Consider the following 22,242-nt stretch of genomic DNA (forward strand, 5'->3'; position numbering starts at 1 on the left):
GCGCCTTATCTACAATAGAATTAGCACAAAGCTGCTTGAAACAATACCGGTTGATCAGGCAGGTTTCCGACCCAAAAGAAGCTGCGCAGATCAGGTTCTTTCACTTACCACATTTATCGAGGCAGGGTTCCAGCGAAAACTTAAAACTGCAGCCGCATTCATAGACCTAACAGCGGCCTACGATACAGTCTGGAGAGAAGGCATGATATAAAAGCTCCTCCGTACAATCCCCTGTAAATCCACCGCTCGAATAATCAACAGCATGCTAGCCGACAGAACGATTCAAGTGGTCATGGGATCTGACATCAGCACCCCAAGGAAACTGAAGAATGCACTGGCTCAGGGATCTGTCTTGGCTCCTCTTCTCTTTAGCCTATACATCTCTGACATACCAGAAGCCAGATCAAGAAAGTTTGGTTACGCCGATGACTGGGTCCTTGCAACAAGGTGTAAGTCATTTGAAGAAACAGAAGAAATCCTCACGGCGGACTTACACATAGTGTGAAAATATTTCCGTAAATGGAGGCTCCAACCAAACGCTACGAAAACAGAGGTTTCCAGTTTCCACCTAAATAACAAGCTTGCAGGAAGAATACTCAATATTCAGTTCGAAAACACCACACTCGCCTACAATAAAACACCAAAGTACCTTGGGTTCACTCTTGACAGAACCCTATCATTCAAGGAAAATCTGAAAAAAACAGCGGAAAAACTTAAATCCAGAAACAACATCATCCAGAAGCTGTGCGGCACAACATGGGGAGCATCGGCTTCCACCTTGCGATCATCTGCCTTGGGCCTAGTCTTCTCAACTGCGGAATACTACTCTTCAGCATGGCTTAACAGCCCACATATACACAAAGTAGATGTCCAATTGAATAATACAATGAGAATGATTGCTGGAGTTATCAAATCCACCCCTACGCAATGGCTCCCAGTACTGAGCCACATTCCACCACCCAAACTACGACGCATACACGCACTCACTAGTGAGTACAGAAAGATAGTAGGTAACGAGAACCTGCCAATCCATCAAGATATAGATGCCACCAACGGTAACCGTCTACGCTCCAGACGACCACCAATAAAAACAGCAAAGGTTGTTGTGGAGGGTGAGTTCAATTTAACGACAACATGGACTCGAGAATGGATGGAACAACAAAATAGCAACTTACCCTACATCACACAAAAACCACCAGGCTTTGACTTACCACGCAACACATGGTCTATGCTGAACCGAATCAGAACCCAACACGGCAGATGTGGTTACAGGATGCACAAATGGGGTAAACGACCATCCCCACTCTGTGACTGTGGACAACCACAAACCATCTATCACATCACATAACAGTGTCCCACAATATTATATCATGGCAGGTCAGAGGATTCCCTGATGGCGACTCCAGAGTCGATAGTCTATGTAAATAAGTTAGGTGTGCGTTTGTGAACCTATGTATTGTCTTATACAAAATATATGTAAATGTAAATGTGTCAGGTGCCATACGCTAAATAAATAAGACACTATTTTAAATATTTAAAACTTTTTAGGTGAATAATGATGAAAATGTAGACAGTTTTGAAAATGGAGGGTATGTAGGACGTTTCACCAGTGGTTAAATGGACCTGGCGAATATCTCTTGTCCGTCACACAAGAGGGGAACCACCTTCTTTAGTGGTTGATAAGTAGACTCTGATAATCTTTGTCGAGTCGAAGCAAGGTGTAAATCGGTTTTGAAATGAGTGAAAAACGTGTGGAATAATTATTTTATTTATAAACAATCACTATTATATACAAGTCTTATACAATATAACTATTATTGGGTTTACTACAAAAAAGCATACATAAATTTGCTATGTAAAATTATTGATAGTAAAGTGAACCGCGATTTGAGAGTCAAGTATGTGATTAATAAAAAGTAAGAGAATTAATTCGCGTGAAAAACCGAGTAATGGTAATAAGAAAATGCGAGCCGTGAAGCGACAATGCAATCATTCGAGAGAATACATTCTGCGTAAAGCTAAAAACGCGAGCGTCTAGCCATCAGGGTGGCTAATAAGTGACTGAGAAACTAAAACCGACTAAGATTAAAGCATAATGATTCTACTTTCCTTCGGGTTTCGCAAAAAAGAAAGGGGACTCATTTATCAAAGTCCTATGCGTGTCTAATTAACGTTTCAGAAATAAACAAAAGCTCTAATTCTGTCCGGTAGGGACAAAGGCCTTTATTGATTTTAGGAAACATAAATCCAACATCGAGACAGCCTAAATCATAAAGGTCAAGTTAAAGGTATAGAGATTGTTCTTAATTTCGACCGAGCCTGTGGGAAACAGGATGTATCTTAGAATCGAATGTTTTCATAGTGCAAGGCTTCTTGTATCACCAAATCAAAAGGGAGGCCACCCGAGACGCAGTGTTTTCTCGGAGTTACTTAATTTGGAAACTACAAAAGGCAGATGTGTTCGTTTTGAAATAGTCAAAGATGCGACGAATTTTATTAAGAATATATAAATAGAGATTATAATTATCCTTATGTTAGGAATTTTTCTAACCAATTAATAAATTGGAACCAATAGTGATAAGAATAAAAGCCATCATTGTAAGGATAAACGCCATACCTATGCTCCTGGACGATTACTTCTCATTTAATCCCTATTTTAAATATTTAAAAATCATTTTTTTCTGCTCTCCTGAGAAATTTGCCTTCTTGTAGTTACGACATTCTTTTTCCGGACCGGCGATATAGGCCGCACTAGGGTACCTTTACTCACCAAAATATATAAAAATCCTGCTAGCCGTTTCCTAGATAATTGAGGCGTTCCATAATAATACTCATTCTATATGAAATTATGAATATAACTTCAGAGTTGTGTGCAATGCATGTTTTTAGGTTACTTGTTTAAGGTAGATTAGAGAGGGAATATATGATGATACGGACAATATTATAAGTTTATAAAAGCTGTTACCCCAGTCACTGTTTTACCACTCGTGATTCTATTACCTCACATACACCAGTTTTACAGGCGGTTGTTTCCTGTACGAAATTTAATTGATTTTAGCGGATTAACCGTTTGTCTATATCAGATTAGCGTCTTATATTAGGTATTGTGTAGAGAGAAAAAGCGTTTGTTCAACGATATTTGAACCGAGTAGGGATTGCAATCCAGCAGCATTTTCAATCCAGCTGGATTTTTGAAAGATTGGCCTGAATCCAGCTGGATCCAGGGCGGATCCAGCAAAATGTGGAATCAAAATAAAAACACGATTTTAATGTTTTTTTGTCTGTATTCTAAATTTCTAGATAACAGAAACATGAATTATTTGGTTTTTTTAGAAGTGAGGCCTTAAAAAACATAGGCCTAACCTACTGCGCATAGAACTGCACATACAGCTGGTTGCGGAGAAAGCCCTTTCGGCTCTATACTGGTCGGTTTTAAGATCATTAAATAGTCACAGACCATGGACAAATGATCGCCTTTCACTCCTTCGGTGTCATAAAAGGCCATTTCCTTTTCCAAAATCTTTTTGAGAATCAGTTTTTTTTTTGTTATAAAAGTTTTCTCTTTCTCGTTTCAATTCAATGTTAAGTTCTTGTTCCAGTAAAATTCACGGGCTCCGGATTAGTTGGCCCATCTTCTTCCATTACGTCCTCTTGCACTGGTTCCACAATCACTTGTTTATTTATACGACTCAACAAATCTTTCATCTTTTGTCGCATTGCATTCTTTTGTAATTTCAGAGAGGCACCATTCCGCGATTCTGTTGGTAGTGCTTCAGATATATCGGCACTAAGGCTAGAGTCCTGGCTATTTAGTTTGTCTAAGGCAAATTTCATGGTTGTGTCGGCCGCTATCAAAGTCAACTCTCATCTGCAAAGAGCTTTTATAGCCAGTTTCACCGGTTAAAAACTGGCGATCAACTCATTGATTATTGACCATTCGCCAGCAGAGAATTTATCTCAGAATCAATGTCTATCAACGCTTTATCGATGCAAACTTTTATGGTGTAGAAGATTTTTAGCATTCAGCTACTGCTAGCTTCATAGAATGGCAAGTTGCCGATTCACAGCTTTAAATAAAGAGACTAATGAAGACATTAAGTAACTTATTTCCAATTTGACATGTTTGAGGATCCGCGCTGCTGGATCCAACACGGTTTGCTGGATCCAGCATGTAAAAAAAGGCGCTGGATCCAGCTGGATTGCTGGATGCTGGATCCAGAAATTGCAATCTCTAGAACCGAGATAAAGTCTTTCGTACTGAGGTAGATGTGTTCGCAACGAAAACGAGCAAAAGACAGTTTTTACCCTTCGGCAAGTAATTTGAGTTATATTTGCACTAATGTTCCCTTTACTGCTCAAAGTTGAGAGATATAATGCTCGTTTACAGTTCACAAAATCTCTCAGCAATTGTTTCTATAGGATAGGTTTGAAAGTAGGTATGATGAACTAAATAATGTTAGTTAGTTCAATACTGTAAAAATAAAATATTAATTTTTGCATGTGAGAAACTCACCACTTGCCTTTCTTGCCTAAACACAGTAGTTTTTCCAAAAAGTCAAAATTGGAATTATTATTATATTCGCGCCTTTGTATAAATTTTTGCGCTTTAGTACAAATATTTTTTTGTTTATCGAAATAGAGTAATAATATATTATTTTATAGGTGTGCTAGATGATCCAACTTGTGGAAATACAATGGATGATATGGATACTACCCTTTTGCTTGTTGGCTATGGTGAATCTAAAAGACAAGGCCAATACTGGATCCTTAAAAATTATATTGGCACGTTTTGGGGAAATAACGGGTACCTTTGGTTAAGAAGAAATAAGAATAATCAGTGTGGAGTTGCTACGTCAGCTGTTATTCCAGTTCTTGATTATTAATATTATTAATTATATGTGTATTATTCAAAAAATATCTGAATTAGTAAACATACAATTTCGAAAATAGACCTTTTCTATGTGTTCTTAAAAATGTGTGCAAGGAATGTCGTTTAATATTTAGCAACAGAACAAGAACCAGTGAGAAACTTGGAAATCGACGATGATGGGGAAATTAACGGCACTGAAAAATTCAATTATTTAGGATTCATACTCTCAAAGAATTGAACCACCGAGCAAAAGATATCCAGCAGATTAGCACTGACAAGAACATGTATTAAACAAATGAACGGGGTATTGTGGAATAGACAGATTACAAGAAATACAAAGAAGAGAATACAACTTGGTACGTAGTATAATGATCTACGGAGCAGAGAATTGGGTAATAAACAAACGAAAGAGGTCCAAAATTACAGCAACTGAAATGGAGTTCATGAGAAGAAGCTGCATCGAACAAAAACGTTTAATTTGGTAAGGACATGTGAGAAGATCAGATCGTACAATAGGGCGTTATTTTGAAAAATAGCGCCCTTGGGCATTAAATTTAAATAAATAGTTAAATACTGTCAAGTTGACAAATATATCAACCTAAGTAAAACTATGGTTACAACAATTACGTTACTACTGTTACTGGTAAATGTACTTATTTGAAAACTAATTAATTCAAACTTCATTCAAGTCTTTTGCATATAAAGAATAATTTAGTAGGACAATAAACGTTAAAAGCACCACGGGTATTACAATAATCACGCTTTCGGTCAACGTATATCCCTCGAGCCTAAGACCCTAGGTAAATACACCATTGACCTTTAGCGTTATTATCAGTAGTAATTGCACAAGAGCTCTGAAATTATTGAATTTTTCCCGAGTGACACTTTGACAGTTTTAATTTCACTGGCCGAAGGCGAGTGAAATTATGTCAAAGTGTCACGAGAGCAAAAATTCTATATTAATTTCAGAGGTCGAGTGCAATTTGTTGCGATTATTTCATGAATAAAACTGTTCAAAACCAAAATTTTATTGTAATTTATTTATGTAAGTACCATTAAACACACAGTTTTTATAAATATTTGACGATTGAAAGTTATCACTTTTATAATTTTTAAACCAATAATTGTCATTAATGTCACTGAATGTATTTTTTGGTAGCAACGAAGGGCATCTGACGTAATATACTTAACGACGGGAGATTATCAAAAATTATAGATTTAATTCAGATTTCTGTAGCTTTCTATTGGTCAGAATCTCCTATGAATGAAATAATCAGTAGTAATTGCACAAGAGCTCTGAAATTATTGAATTTTTCCCGAGTGACACTTTGACAGTTTTAATTTCACGAGCCGAAGGCGAGTGAAATTATGTCAAAGTGTCACGAGAGCAAAAATTCTATATTAATTTCAGAGGTCGAGTGCAATTTGTTGCGATTATTTCATGAATAAAACTGTTCAAAACCAACATTTTATTGTAATTTATTTATGTAAGTACCATTAGACAAACAGTTTTTATAAATATTTGACGATTGAAAGTCATCACTTTTATAATTTTTAAAACATTAATTGTCATTAATGTCACTGAATGTATTTTTTGGTAGCAACGAAGGGCATCTGACGTAATATACTTAACGACGGAAGATTATCAAAAATTATAGATTTAATTCAGATTTCTGTAGCTTTCTATGGGTCAGAATCTCCTATGAATGAAATAATCCTTATAATACCCTTGGTACCTTAATAACTATAACGTCACTCTACCCATAATTTATTTTTACGTTCACTACTTTGTTTAAAGAATGAAAATTATTTTATATCAAACTGTACATAGTAACGAATTATACAGTCTCTATATAAAACAAGAATAAAAAACCGCTAAACGCCGTAGAAATGAGTGGCGCATACAATATTCCAGCTACAAAAGATCTGATATGAATATAACGTGGCGCGAAAATGTATTTTCATTTTGATGAAAAACAAAATTCTAGTTATATTTTTAAAGATTTTTTTCATAATATTTGCTCAATTTGAAGTAAAACGTGCCACAAAAGAGTAACTTTGATACAGTTTGAATTTTGAAACTCTTTTGTGGCGCGTTTAGTTCAAATTTAGGAAAAATATAATAATATGGAAAAATATTTTAAAATGAAACCAGAATTTTGTTTTCCATCAAAATGAAAATACATTTTTGCGCCACGTAATATTCATATCAGATCTTTTGTAGCTGGAATATTGTATGCGCCACTCATTTTTACGGCGTTTGGCGGTTTTTTATTCTTGTATCAGGAGTTTTTCAACGTTATTTATAAACTACATGTATAAAGTTGAATGCAATGTTTCTCGATTACACGTTAAGCTTTATAAATGGTCGCCTTTGTCGCATTATCCCCCAAATGATCTAGTGTCAATCGAATGTACACTTGATTTTTTTCTATTCGAAATACATTGAAAAAAATATTGGGATGATCGGTAAATATGCACGGATTGCCCGTTACCAGATCAAATTTAGCGTCGTAACCACTACAACTACATAAACCATTTCGGGAATAATCGTTAATTGGATTATACATTTGTAGCTTAATAACTTCTGAACGGCTTAATCGATTTTGATCACTAAACCTGAGTTTGAAACTTATTGACAAGTAGTATCTGATGCATCTAAAGTCAAGTATGATAACTAAAGCTATTACAGGAATTATTGAGCTTAAAACAGTTTTTTTCCCAAAGGAAATAGATTTGATCATATTTATGAAGACTATAACTTAAACATTAGAATTTTCCCGGATATAAGGTATACACCGTTAGATTCGACTAGAGTCCTTTTACAAACGCTTAGTTATTGGCGCAATTCGTAGGTCGAAATTTTGAGTAATTGTCGAAAAACCAAAATTTTTAAAGTTTGTTTTTCAGTTTTCGGCTATACTGAGCCGTGTGTATGTCTGATCCTGACGGCTTAAACACCATTTGAAAGCATGACTCAACACTATTATTGATTTGATTTATTTGCGGTTTTCTTGTTTCATCTTTAACCGAAGATATATACCCCAAAAAAAAGCCATTTTGTACTTACCAAGTTCTATAGCTGGCTTATGGTTGATCAAAATTTAAAAACTACACCGGTTCTGAGTCGCCCATGACCCCATCTTCAAATACAGAAAAAAATTCAGAATGGTTTAACTTTTCCACACACATACATACATATCCACAAACATTTTAACCGTTGTAAATAGAAATTTAGTCATATTTCTGAGCTCGGTAACTTTTGAATGGTATAACCGATTTTCAAAATTAGACATGCTTTGGAAAGGTAATGATCAGTGCTGTTAGAAGTCGCAAAGGTCGGATATAAATATTCGAAGTTTTGGAAGTTATGGGACGAAAACGAAAAACAGACTCTAAATACGAAGGGCCGTAAAATCCACACGCTTGGACCAAAATGGATGGTTGACATATGAATTGGTGAGTCTTTTCCTGAAGTTTAAGATGGGAGTTGGCCCCATTTTCAATTTAGTCAGATTTATAAAATCGAAAATTATATAATATCGCATGTAGGGGAGTGTGTGTGCGCCACTGACGAGAACTGCCGTTCTCTGGTAAAAATAAAAAAAACAATAAACAAAAAGACAGATATACAAAATCTTAGCATATTTTACTGTATTATTTTTGATTTATGAACCATTTCGGTCTAATGCTGCTCGGTCTAGTGAGGTTTCGGTAAAGTGCTTTTCGGTCTAATTGTCGTGTACCATAAAATCAACTTAAACGTTTAAATACCTGCGAGGCCAAATAACACCAAAAGCAGGGAATAACGAAGAAATACATTCCAAGATTCACCAGTGAGATCAACTACTACGATATAGTTACATGGACTACGAGTACCTATATGGACATATATTAATAACAAAAGGAAGACAATAATAAAATTTAACTTTATAACAAGACTTTTTAACAAAAGTAAAAAAGAAATAAAAATATATAAAGATACTATAACATATTTTTTTATTAAATTAGCATTAATTCTATTGGTTCTATTTATATTTGGTGGTATTTTAGTAATGATAAACAAATTCATAATTTTGTTATCCAGTCACAGAGTTAATGTAATGTAATCTTGGGCAATTCTTCTTTTTCGTTTAGGCATATATGTTTTGATTTATTTGTATATCTAGTCTCATAATCTAGTTTTAGAGAGCATCCAAACTTAAAAAGATAAAACCTATCGTTTAAAATATCCGTTATCAGTAAAAATGCATATAAATAAAATTTTGAGTGCACAGAGAGTGCTATAATTTATTTTATCTTATGGCAATAAGTTAACTTTGATAATGAAAATTATTTTAGTAGTTTTGCTAATTGTAGTTGCAACTACAGCATCTACAGACGAAGAAAAATGGACTAAATTTAAGGTATGCATATAATTTCGTACGTTCAAAATATATTATAAGATAGTAAGTTTTAACGTAACATAACATACCACTGCTTTTTTGTCGCTTCAGTCCTAGTACATAATTCACTTTCCCATTATTTACCAACTGTTGATCCAGTTTCACCAATTTTGTAAACTTAATAATTATTTACATATTTATTTTGAAGTTTCTTATCTTTTTGAAGCTGATGAAATAATTTCGAAGTCCTCGTACATTTTTCTCTTTCAAAAAACATAAAAATATTTTCAGCGCGATCTGCAATAGGATAGGTCATTTCGAACTAATTTACACAAAACAGTTCTGGAACAGTTAATAACAGACAAGTACAATTCACCGTTGATCCGTAGGGTTGAGTGGCACGGTGGTCGCGGATAACAAAAATCAGAGATAAGCCGTAAGATGAAGTCATACATGAATGCCAAAAAATAAGAAGATCGTTTCTCATAAAGCTTTAATATACAATTTTCAACGTGTGCCAAAATTTTTACAATTTAGAAACTATTCTGTCATTTTTTTCTGCTTCTTTGAGTGGATTATTTATTTAGCGTATGGCAATTTGATACACAACATTATCACACATATGTTATAGTCTAACATCTAATGTATTAATATATTTAATCGACGCTGGTGTTGCAGAGGCGAAGTCCAGAGGATCTCCATCATACTTTCTCCGAGGGCATTCGGCAATCAATTGCTGGATGGTCTGTTTCTCGGCGCCGCAGTCGCACTCAGCAGAGGTTCTCATTTTCCATTTATAAAGGGAATCTGCGGAGACTCCATGACCCGTTCTTATCCTGTTAAGAGTTGACCATGATTTTCGGGGGAGGTCAAAACCTGGTGGAGTTTCTGTGATGCATGGTGTGTTTCTCATTATTAGGTTCGGTCTGTCGCTCTGCATGTTCTTCCACTGGGAGTTCATTTGGAAATTGTTGGAACTCAAGTTTATTGCATCTCTAGTCGGAGGTTTTCTGGAGCGCAATCGATGTGAGTTAGCGTCGGCGACATATGTGTGTATAGGTAACTGCGGGTTGTTAAGCAGCTTTTGGAATTCTCTAAGCAGAGCATGCTGACGACGAAGGTTAGGTGGAGGTATGTGGCTCAGTAGTGGAAGCCACTCCACAGGTGTAGACTTGATCGTTCCAGATATGAGACGCATGGCGACATTGAGCTGAGTATCTACAATTTTTGTGTGAACGCTGTTCAGCCAAACAGGGGAGCAGTATTCAGCTGCGGAGTATACGAGTCCAAGGGCTGAACACCGAAGTGTACTTGCTGTTGAGCCCCATGTAGTCCCGCAAAGCTTCTGTATGATGTTGTTACGGGTTCTCAGCTTTGCTGCGGTGTTCTCAAGACGTTTCTTAAAGGAGAGTGTTCTGTCCAGGGTGACGCCGAAGTAATTGGGATTATAGTTGTGCGTGAGCAGTTGGTTATCAATGTACACTTTAAGTTTTGTGTGGGCCATATTGTTGTTCAGGTGAAAACAGCTAACCTCGGTTTTTTTGGGGTTAGGTTTAAGTCTCCATTGTTTAAAGTACTTAACCAGGCGTTCCAGATCTTCCGTTAGGATTGCCTCGGAGTTTTGTATTAAGTAGTTTTGAGTTGCAAGTGCCCAGTCGTCTGCATATCCAATTTTTTTAGATCTGGTAGGGGGCATATCAGCTATATACATAATAAATAGCAGCGGTGCAAGTACGGAGCCCTGGGGGAGGCCCTTGTTAAGCGTTCTCTGTTTGCTCACTGTAGTTCCCATGGTTACACGAAAGTTTCTACTGCTCAGCATAGTATTTATGAGTCGGGCGGTTGCTTTGCAGGGGATTATTTTCAGGAGCTTATAGATGAGGCCATCTTTCCAAACCGTGTCATATGCAGCCGATAAATCGATGAATGCCACAGACGTCTTCAGTTTTCTTTGGTAACCTGCCTCTATGTAGGTAGTTATAGAGAGCACTTGGTCAGTGGTGCTTCGTTGAGGCCTGAATCCTGCTTGTTCAATTGGTATTTTTTGAAGTAGCTTTGGGCCGATTCTGTTCAGGACCAGTCTTTCGAGGAGCTTGTAAGCTGAACTGAGTAAAGCGACGGGGCGGTAACTCGCTGGGTTGTCTGTTGGTTTTCCAGGTTTTAGAATGGCTATGATTTTTGTTTGTTTAAAGATGTTTGGTAGGTTACCTGTTTTGAGTATATCTGTATAGAATTTAGACAACCAGGTTTTTGCAAATTTCCCACAATGGATCAGGAATTCGGGAGGTATACCATCTGTACCAGGAGCTTTGTTAGGTTTAATGTCTTTGATGGCGTTTGAGACTTCTTCTGGAGTGAACGGTGCGGAGTACTCTGTATCTGATGGACAGGCAGCTTTTAGATGTTTAACCCGCCATTACACGCGCTATGAGGGAATCCCTCACCATATTTGTTTATAACCAATGAAATTGTGTAAACTAATACCATAACCTTAAGCACCCAGGAATGCCTTTAGCATGATTCATGAGAGGGTATGAAAAAGTTATAGAATATTTCAGGCGGTCAGTGTGCTGTGTGATAGTTGAAAGAAGAGACATCTCTCTTCAAGTGAGGGAATTCCTCACTGCGCGTGCAATCACAGTGAAATCACGTTTCTATTATCTCAAAGAAACTTTTAGGTTTTTATTTAATATTTAGGTAGGTTTACTTAAAATATTATTGTTTGGATTAGGTTAGGAACAGTGGCACACCGAGGGGGGGGGTTTGGGGGTTAAAATCCCACCCAGAGCATATAGAAATATATATAAATGAAAGTAGGAAAATGTAACTTGTCTTTCACAAATAATACAAAAAACTTTCGGTGCCCAAGCAAAACCCCTTCCCCCCCTCCCCAGAGGAAAATTCTAGGTGCGCCACTGGTTAAGAACCCATTTTTAAATTTACCTATTCTAATTGGGAAATAAGCAACAATTTAACTTGAAAAATTGATTTTATTGACATTTCGAATTCCGCCTCGGACGTCGTTAGCAAAATACAAAATATTAATAGTTAATTACATAAATGCCACAAAGAAATAGCTTCAGAAGGGTTGTTAATTTTAATTTGTATTTTTAGTAAAATTAATTCGCGTAAAGAACGTTAATTTCTTCAGTGGCTTGCTGAAATTGAAAATTAAGACAACTTGCTTTTGATCTATATTATTTTTACTTTTGTTTTGTTAAATTAATAAAAAAATGGTTTACGAGACTTTCTATAATATGTGAGTACAACCCATTTTATATTTATACAGGTTGACATTCATTCTTCCTCGAAATAAGTCGAATTTATGTAGGTGAGGGCGACGCTCATACGCGTGCAACCACGTCACAATAGAAGACGCGTGTAACGGCGGGTTAAGCTCCCTTTTTATAGTAGTGGTAAACTTTTTATCACATGCTCCTCTGGAGGTGGCAACTGTACGTGATGCAATTTTATTTGGGTTGAAGTCGTGGATTTGTCGTGTTGCCAGTTTGTCACTTCCGAGTTTTCTTAGGAGCGACCACGCTTTACGGCTAGACTTTTTGAAATCTAACGATTCGACTTCATCTGTCCATTTCTTCCTTCTTGCTACATCAAGGCTCAGGAGAAGTTCGTCCGCAATGTCACTTTCACCGGTTTCAAGGTATTCTTCGTAGAGGTTTTGGCTTTCCTCACTCCATCCTGGTATGTATTGCTTACGATGGCCCCTGGGAATGTGTTTCTTTGCTGTAGCAATTATTGCCCCTCTAAACCTTTCATAATTTTTGTATGTTGGTGGAATACATCGTAGGATTTTATCGAGTTCGTTGGTAAAGGCGGGCCAGTTACCTTTGTTAAAGTTCCAGCGTGGTCGTGGAATGGTTGTGACTAGTGGGATTTGGATACCAATCTCAATAATGATCGGCCTCTGCTGGCTATGCGGGAAGTCATGAAGTACTCTTCTCTTGGTTGGTAAGGGGTAGCTTTTCTGGTTTTTGCTCACAAAACATAAATCTGGATTGTACTCTTGTTTCCATGCCGCCGATTTAAAAGTGCCCCGGTCTTTGGCATCGAAGACGTGATGCAGGTGGTTACTCTCTGCCCAGTCTAGCAGTGTCTCCCCGTTTTCATCGTTATTTCTGTATTTCCATTCTTGATGATGGCTGTTAAAATCACCTAAATAGATGGCGGGATGGGGCCTTATGTCTATGACGTGGCTTGGCCATGTAATACTTGGGGGTTTATAAACATTTGTCACTTCCATTTCACCTATTTTGGTAACGGTCAAATGTATATTATCTTGCATGGTGGAAGATATGAGGTGAGCGTTTTCTACGGAGTTTTTTACGTAGTTGTCGGTACCATAAGCATGGTGATAGGTTGCTCCCAGAAGATCATAGCCTGGAATTTTGCCTCTACTTGCGAGTTGTTGTTCGTTCGCAGCATGGGTTTCCTGTATGACTACCAGGTCGATGTCGTTAGAAAGTGGTATGTTTGACAGCATTTCGCTTTTGGATCGACTAATGCCTTCAATATTTATCTGACAAATCCGGACAATGGGTCCCAGAGTTCTAGTCGCTTGGTTCTCATAAGAACCATTCCTTGGTTGGGCGTTCATGTTTGCAGTTGTGTATTGGCCACGAGATCGTTAGATAGTTTGGCCGCCTGTTCGTTCTAGCTCATTTAGTGTTAACCCGAGGGCACGTGCAGAATTCTTCTGCGGACGCGAGCTAGTTTACCCTCCCGTTTGAGTGGAAAACGTGTTTCTTTATTCATTCTACAGTGTATTTTATGCAGCATCAGTTTATTAACGAGCAGTACCTCATCCTTGTACTCTATGTATTCTAGAGGTTCATCCACGTAACTAAAGGCCGCTTCGTGAGTCATTTGTCCACCAGGTACAAGCTACTCTTCTTCATTCCTTTCCTCGATTTCACCTCAGCATTTTCTTAGGATGTATTCATCGGTTAGATGCTCAAGTTCTGAGTAGGTATGTAGCGTTACAGTTTAAAATCTTGTAGTTTTCTTTCGCCCTTATGATCTCCCCGGGCACTGCGCAAATTAAACTTGTAGGGACAGGCAGTATATTTGTGTTTTCTCTAAACTTCTAGTTCGACAGAATTATCGATGATTGTTAACAGTTTTCTCCATGAATTGTTACATCAATATAACGATCGAGAGATGATCTTGAATAAATAAAATGAATATTAATATACTCTATAATCTAAAATACAAAATACAGTAAAATGCAAAACAGTCAGCTAATTTCTCTATCTGATCTCAGGGATTTATAAGTGAGTTCAGCAGGTTGGTAAGGTGACCCGGTTATTTCTGAACATTAAAACAACCCATAGCTATCGACATTTATTTAAACATAAACTAAAAACATAAAATAAAAGAAAATAGGGGATTTGCAACGAAATGCAAGGAAAATGTATTGACTATTTAAACTATTAACTACTTATAAAATATAAAGTACTGTCAAGTCTAAAAAGAGCCCTAACTATCTAACTTAATACCTTTAATATGGAAAATATAAATATTCATTACACCCTGATGAATAAAACGTACCTACGTTAAGCAAGAATCAGATATTGTTAATAATTACCACCATGGAGTGTCAAATACCTACCTCTTGCAAGTCTACCTGTGGAGTTAACTAAGTACAATAAATATATACTACCCTGTAATTACTCTGTTAAAGTTAATACCCTCGTATAGCGCTAAATTCAGGTGTACAATGAGGGTAACAAGAAGGACTTAGATCTGAACAAAATGGTAGGTATAGGCACAGTATAGGGTATATGGAATATATAAAAATAGAGGTGGTATGGTTAATACTGACGTCCTCTTCTTGCTTGCGGGTCTTGTAGGAGGGTGTTCCAGTGGTGGTGATTCTGGTTAATTAGGCGTTGGACAACGGACAGCCACTAGTCCCCAAAGTGTGTCCTCACGAAATTGGCCTACTAAGGACAGAAAATACACTGTCAGTAGGGACAATGTGAGACAGTAGAAATACGAGGGGCTATAAGCCTAAGATCTTTAAAGATATTTACCTGTTGGTGTTAGGTGGCCACAAGAGAATTTTCACGGTATCTTTCCTCACAACTCACAAGAGGTAACCAAACCCCGATGTCTCGTAACCAAACAAATGTCCATCGGCACAGCAAAATATACAGCCCCAAATCCGTCACTGGTACAAGCTCCTCGAGACGACGAGTTTCCATAAACTTGGGCTGTATTATTTTCCCAACAGAAAGGGATTAGTAAAGTTTCACCCCTTGCAATCCGACCTCGTTCCAGAACAATCGAAGACAGCCCAGATGTCATCCGTCTTTACTTAATGTCATTCGACCTGAGTTCCAACTCAGACAAACCATTCAAGCACGGAACCACTGGTTGATTCAGTTACGTGACAAGAATATATGCACAACCTGTGAACGAGACAAAGACAGCATATTTCTAGAATCTCAAACCATTTCTAAACAAAAAATCAACTGAACAGAACCTTTTTGCGAACGAAACAACTATTTTATAGGAGCTACCATAGGCGTAACCAGGGGGTTTTAAAGTATTTAAATATCTTTCAATTTAACGTATATAAATGAATTGTGAAGGTTTAAAAAAACCGTAACAGAATTTACAATTGCTGAAGACTTTACAGACACCCACGCAGAGACGATTTCGTAAATAGACTCGAAAATAATAAATGACTTCGAAAACTCCCTTGTCATATTATTTAAAGCAGTGATGAACGCGCTAATAACCGACAAAATAACGCAAAAGATGAAAAACACAGTAAGTTTTGAGATAAAAAGGAATGAAACTAGTGGATGTGGGAGATTTAGCGATAAAAACTATAAATTTTTATTCTACCTATTGTTTCCCATCTTTAGACCTATCAGTCGAGTTTGACAATTACCACTGTGACAGTAACAGTTTTAGTTGACATATTCCTCTGACATGTCTAAAGGTGGGAAACAACAAATAGAATGTAAGTCTATAGGTTTTTATCGCTAAATCTCTCACCTACACTAGTTTCACTTCTTTTTATCTCACAACTTAATCCATCTTTGCGTTATTTTGTTGTTTATTAGAGTGCTTATCACTGTATAAAATAAGCTTTTACAGAGTCGCGGATTTTCCGCCCCACAGATAAACCGCTCGCGGATAAACGGGAGTTGACTGTATTACTAATGTTATTAAGATTTAAAATTAAGAAGACAGGAGCAAACATTGGGCTTCAATGCTATTTAAATTCACGAATTTTTTTCTAATCCTGCGAAAACTAATAAGACCCATTTAAAAAAAAATTTAACTCAGAATGATAGATGACGTTGTTACTGAGGGCCGAAAGTCCCTGAAAATTTTGTAAAATGTTTATTTTAATAAGTTACAGGGGTAAAAACAAAAGAAAAAAGTTTCAAATATCTCATTCAAGAGAACAATTTTATTTATTCTAAGGGTCTTTCGGCCCTTGGTAATAATTTAATCTTTCATTCTGCGTTTAAATTTTTTAAAATGTTAATTTATCAGATTTTTCTGGATTTGAAAATTTTTTACACCATTCGGTATCTCTCTCATACAATGCACTCAGTCACACATAATGTGCTGACAAGACAGTGACAAACAAGGCTCCTAACTATTTGACACGGCTTCAGGGATATTTTCAGTTGTTTAAACCTTTTCACTGCTGGAACCGGACATATACGTAAAATTCCCGTACAACGAGAACCGACTAAATACGCGTAACCTTTTTCCGCATTCGCTGCGGCAACCGTATGAATCAGATATTGTTTGCATACATTATGTTGCCTATAGAAGAGAGTTGCGCATGTTATATCCAAATTAACAGTACCTCTAAAAATTTTATACTTTACTGCGGGAGCCGTACAAATCCGCACCTTTTTACACAGGCACGCACTCTCGAGCATTTACTTGTAAAATCTTAGGATTCTCCTTCGACGTAGTTATTCGCCTATATAGGATAGTGTTTATCAGCTTATTTCATTTAAGTTTAAGAATTTCATTGTGTGAATTACAGCTGCTGATAACCGTATTATTGACTTTAAAAAAAAGTACAAGAGCGTTAGGACCGGTAATTTGATAAATAATCTAATAAAAATAATAGTAAATAATCTGATATTTTTGGGTTGCATTTTCAAGATTTTGTGTGTGTAGCATTTAGCATCAAAATTATTGCAAATGAGGGGTGGAAATTGCACAACATATATCCGGTTTTGCTACTCCTAATAAAAGTCGAAAAAAATCTTTAAAAACAAAACTACAAACAGTTCAACAGAGTCTGTTACGTCGATAAATTATTAATTTTTGAGAATCTAATAGCAAAAAATTAACAGTTACTTCTACAAAATTGCAAATATAGTCCTGAATACAATGTATTGATACACTGCGTGAACCGTATTTATACGCCGTAGTAGTACATCGACTGACTGCGGCAACCGGGTTGATCAGCAAAGGCACGAAACAGCCGTACCAGAGACCATACTGCTTTTATAACTAGTCGCAGTGAAAAGGCTAAATAATGTTGGTACTGTATTTGATAAATAATTGATTTAAGAAGTTAAATTAATAAAAAGTTATTTATTGTTTTTATTTATGGAAGATTCAATCACACAATACAGCAGGATATATTCTGTGATCCAAGTACATATTTTGTTGTTAAAGATGTTAAAAATTATTTTTGTAAGCGTGTCATAATAACAATATATTATTAATAAAATTACTTTATCGCTTTTCCTCTTTTATCGATTAAATATTAAATTTTATTGTATAGTATATAAATCATTGTAATCACTGAATACATAGTTAGTAAAAAATAACCATATTAATTAACTGAATTAATAATTTAAGCTATTATACAAGTAACAGTTATCCAAGAACATTCAAAAGCCATCTCTAAGTTAATGACGACAATATCATTGTCAAGTAATGTTTAAATCTCCATTCCAGCTAATACATAGAATTTAACTACACGTAATCTGTAGTGTTAAGAAAGAAAAAGTAGGGATAGCCGTAATATATTTGTGCCTACGCTCTTAAAGCTATACTGTTGACATTTTGCTTTGATATTTTTGCAATAGCGTAAAGTACTAAGTTTTGTTTTTAAACCAAGAGCAGTAAACGAAAAAGACAGGTTCACATCCAAGAAGGTCACTAGAAAAATCACCAAATATATCTTCTTTTTTGGTTGGTCTTATCGCCCTTTGACGGTAGTCCATAAATATTATACTAATACGTCGCTCAAGAGTTCTAAAAACAACTGTTTTTTTTTATATAATATAAAAACAGACTTACGATCTAAAAATTGAAGGAATAACGCAGAAAATACAAAAAATTTTATAAATGTAATTAGTGTGAAAATTTGATAACAGTGGAGTAAACTTGCCCGAGGTTGGACCAACTACAAACAAGCATTACGACGCGGGAAATTTGAATTACTCCTCCTGGTTTAAAAACAGACTATAGTCTAATAAAAATATTTTCACGAATAAATCAATTTTCATAAGTTATTTTTTTTAGATTACCCACAACAGAGTATATAAAAACATTGAAGAGCATGATCATCGATTCGAAATATTTAAGAAAAATCTGATCCGTATTAAAGAACAAAAGGAAAAATACGAAAAAGGCGAATCAACTTTTAACTTTGGAATTACTCAATTTGCAGACCTTACCGAAGAAGAGTTCCTTGGTCGTTTTAAATCTTCTGGTAGTTCTAAGTTAAGCGAAATCGTTAGCAATGTTTCTTCTTCTAAAAGTAGAAGTAAAATCTCCAGTGCATCTGATGATTTGCCAGATCAATATGACTGGGTCCAGTCTGGAGCAGTGACACCGGTACGATATTATGGCGATTGTGGTGCTTGCACAGCTGCAAGCGTGGTAAGTACTACAGAGCTTAATGACCAATTTTGGTTTTTCTTTATGTTCTCGAGGCCGCTGAATCCGAATATGAAGTTTACTTTCCCTATAATTGGTGGAATATGTTCAAAAATTAAATTTTTTGCAAAAATGCAAAAAAAAATTTTGGTAATTCTTCAAGTTTACCTCGCCGTAGCTTTGGCCCCTGTAAATATTTCCTTTTGAAAATTTCACTTTGTCATCCTTGAAGTATTTAGATAACGATGAGATTTGTCCAAATCAAAAGAGAAGTTGTTAATTTTTAAACAATTTGTCGTCATATAAACTTTATGGTTTATAATTTTAACCAACACAGGAAAAAAACAAAATTCATGAAGAAGTTTTTTGGAAAATTTTAAGTCAAAATATGGAACAGTAAAAGAGTTATGTGACTTTATAGAAGAGCGGCACACCCCAAAAAACGTTTTTTTTTTTCGCGAGAAACTAACCACAGTGTAGTGAATGGCTAATTTTGATCATACCTTATGTTTTTGATGGTGCTGAAAAGGAAAATTAGGTTTATTTTTAATTTTACGTGGGAAAACATTGTCCAAAATCGCAATATTAGCCTAAAAATTAAAAAAATTATATCATGTTTTTTGCGTTTAACTCGCTACAACTTTGTTCCATTTTAATATTTTCTTTTTCTGAAATTTTTATAGTATGCACAATATACATAATAAGTTTTTAGCTTAATTTTTTTAAGTAAACATGAAACTAACGAAATCTGACGACAAATTGTTGAAAAAGTAACAACTTCTCTTTTAATCTGTTTAAACATCTCTGACAAATATCATTGTTATATAAATTTTTCAAAGATGACAAAGTAAAATTTTTAAAAAGACATATTATATTTACAGCGACCAAAGCGAGACGAGGCAGCTTTAGAGCGGTATATTTACAGCGGCCAAAGCGAGATACATATATACGGTGAGGTAGATATGTAAAATCATCAAAATTGATTTTGCTTATTTTTGTGTAACATTTTATTTTTGAAGATGTTCCAACAATTCTATATAAAAATAAATTTCATATTCGGAATCAGCGACCTCAAAAACATAAATAATGATAAAAATTTGGCATTCACATATCATGGTCCCTTTTTCTATTTTTAAGCCTCAAATTAGGGGTGTGTCGCTCGTCTATAAAGGGTTACCCCCCATTAAGATAGATAAAATGCCCTCACTCCCAGAATTAAACTTTTTTAATTTTTTTTTTACGTTCTTTGCAATAAAAAAAATGAGATTACGCGGATTTTTAGCTCGCCACCCCCCTTATCCCTCCCCCACAGCCAAAAACGTAGACAAAAACTGTTTGTCCGACAAATATGTTGGGCATTTTAATAAGTCCGACACGTAAAACGTGTCAAATGACAGGGACCATATTGGTGGTAAATCGCAGTCTGATTTTTGTATGAGAGTTTAATGAAAGGCTAACAAATCAAATGAAAGTTCCATCTGACAAAATACATGGGACGTTTTCGTAGTCTGACTTTCGAAACTTGTAACCTGCTCAATAAATAAAACTTCCCCTGTTCCAGTGTTCCCGTACATCAAAGTTTCTCCGACTAGACACCGTTCATCTATTAACAAATTTTCAGTTTGCTATTAATAAACTTGTTTTTGATACACAGGATCAATGCCTGTATGAGTAACCGCTCAAAAACCTTTACAAATTTGGAAAACATAGTTTTTTGGGGGAAGGGGGATTTAGAAGTGTTTTGCACAATTTTTAGATATACCTAAAAACTCAGTTCCCTATTTCAAATTATACATAACCTATAAAAAACCTTGGGTTAATCAATCCGGATATCTATAAAATGGAGAAAATCCCTAAAAAATACCGAAAAAAACAGTTTTGTGGATTTTTGAAGATAGCGCAACTTAGGGAAAAATCTGAAAAATGTCAAAAATATAGTTTTTGATAAAATACACAAAGAAATAGACATCCAGCCATCACCAAAAAAAGTTATACGTACCAAAAAAAAAACAAAAAAATTGAGGTTATGTACACTCGACCTTCGTGTCCATCAAAATAGATGTTTTGTAAAAGCCCCAGCTGTCCGTGTGAATATTTTGTAATTTATAATTTAATTGCAATCTAACTTAAAAAATTAAAATCGAAAAATTGACGTTTTTGGCTGTTGAGGAGGGGAAGAGGTGGGCTACAATTGCGGCGAGTCTAAATTTTTTAATAACATAGAACGCAAAAAAATTTAAAAAATATTCAGGCTATATCGATCTCAAAAAATATAAGTAGACCCGCAAAAACCTTTACAAAACTTAAAAAAACATGGTTTTTTGGAGGTTTAAAAGTGTTTCGCAAAATTTACGGAGAACTTTATCTTATACGGATTATGATGTAACTCTCGTTGTTAGTAGTTTGTAGAATCTTTAATTTTTAGTTTGATTATCATTTTTTATCTGCAGTTTTTAACCATAAGTTTCCTTAATATTTGGAGTGTTAACTCCAAGTGCTATTAATGTCCAATGAAATATAAAATTTAAGAAAACAATACGATTTCAATTCTGTATTGTAATACAGATCTGTCCACTTATACTAAGGAGAGCACCCCTTCATCTTTTTTTCTCCAATACTTCTACAATATTAAAAATAAATGTCCATCCTGTCAACTAGCTTACACCGATGCATTAAAAACACCCGAATTTGAAACAGTGGGTTCCGCCATTGTTACAGATGATTACTTGAAAGATACTTGACGGAACTGTTTAAAGGAAAGGAACATAATAATCAACACAATAACGTACCTGAATTAAGACAGGAAATAGAAATCAGTTTTCTGGAAGTAGAGATAGCCATAAATTCACTTAAAAATAGAAAGTCACCAGGACCAGACGGAATAAACAACGATCTTCTAAAATACGGAGGAGAAAGTATATATAACCTTAGAGATAAGAAAACTTATATAAATTAATATTGCACCGCATGGACGAAGAAGTGCTGGCAGACCAAGAAAAAGATGGTACGGTAATTTAAACAATTTAGTAGGCTAATAATATTGAAGAAGAAACAGGCTTTAAAGCCTACATACAAGAAGGAAGAAGAAGT

General features: G+C 35.6%; 1 protein-coding gene across 3 annotated transcripts in view; it reads left to right on the forward strand.

The window, feature by feature from the left end:
• LOC114335563 (crustapain) overlaps positions 1 to 22,242 on the forward strand; it is a 47,889-nt gene that overhangs the window by 13,621 nt on the left and 12,026 nt on the right. Inside the window, exons 1-2 of one of the 3 annotated variants that reach the window (XM_028285808.1) lie at positions 9,135 to 9,276; positions 18,796 to 19,155. In XM_028285808.1, the coding sequence (XP_028141609.1) occupies positions 9,196 to 9,276; positions 18,796 to 19,155 (441 nt within the window). In that variant the 5' untranslated portion in view covers positions 9,135 to 9,195. Of the gene's footprint in view, positions 1 to 4,662; positions 4,950 to 9,134; positions 9,277 to 18,795; positions 19,156 to 22,242 lie in introns of those variants that run through there. The other 2 variants (XM_028285807.2, XM_050650483.1) reach the window with 2 other exon arrangements.

Source organism: Diabrotica virgifera, chromosome 1 (genome assembly GCF_917563875.1).
Source record: "Diabrotica virgifera virgifera chromosome 1, PGI_DIABVI_V3a".
NCBI classification, from domain to species: domain Eukaryota; kingdom Metazoa; phylum Arthropoda; class Insecta; order Coleoptera; family Chrysomelidae; genus Diabrotica; species Diabrotica virgifera.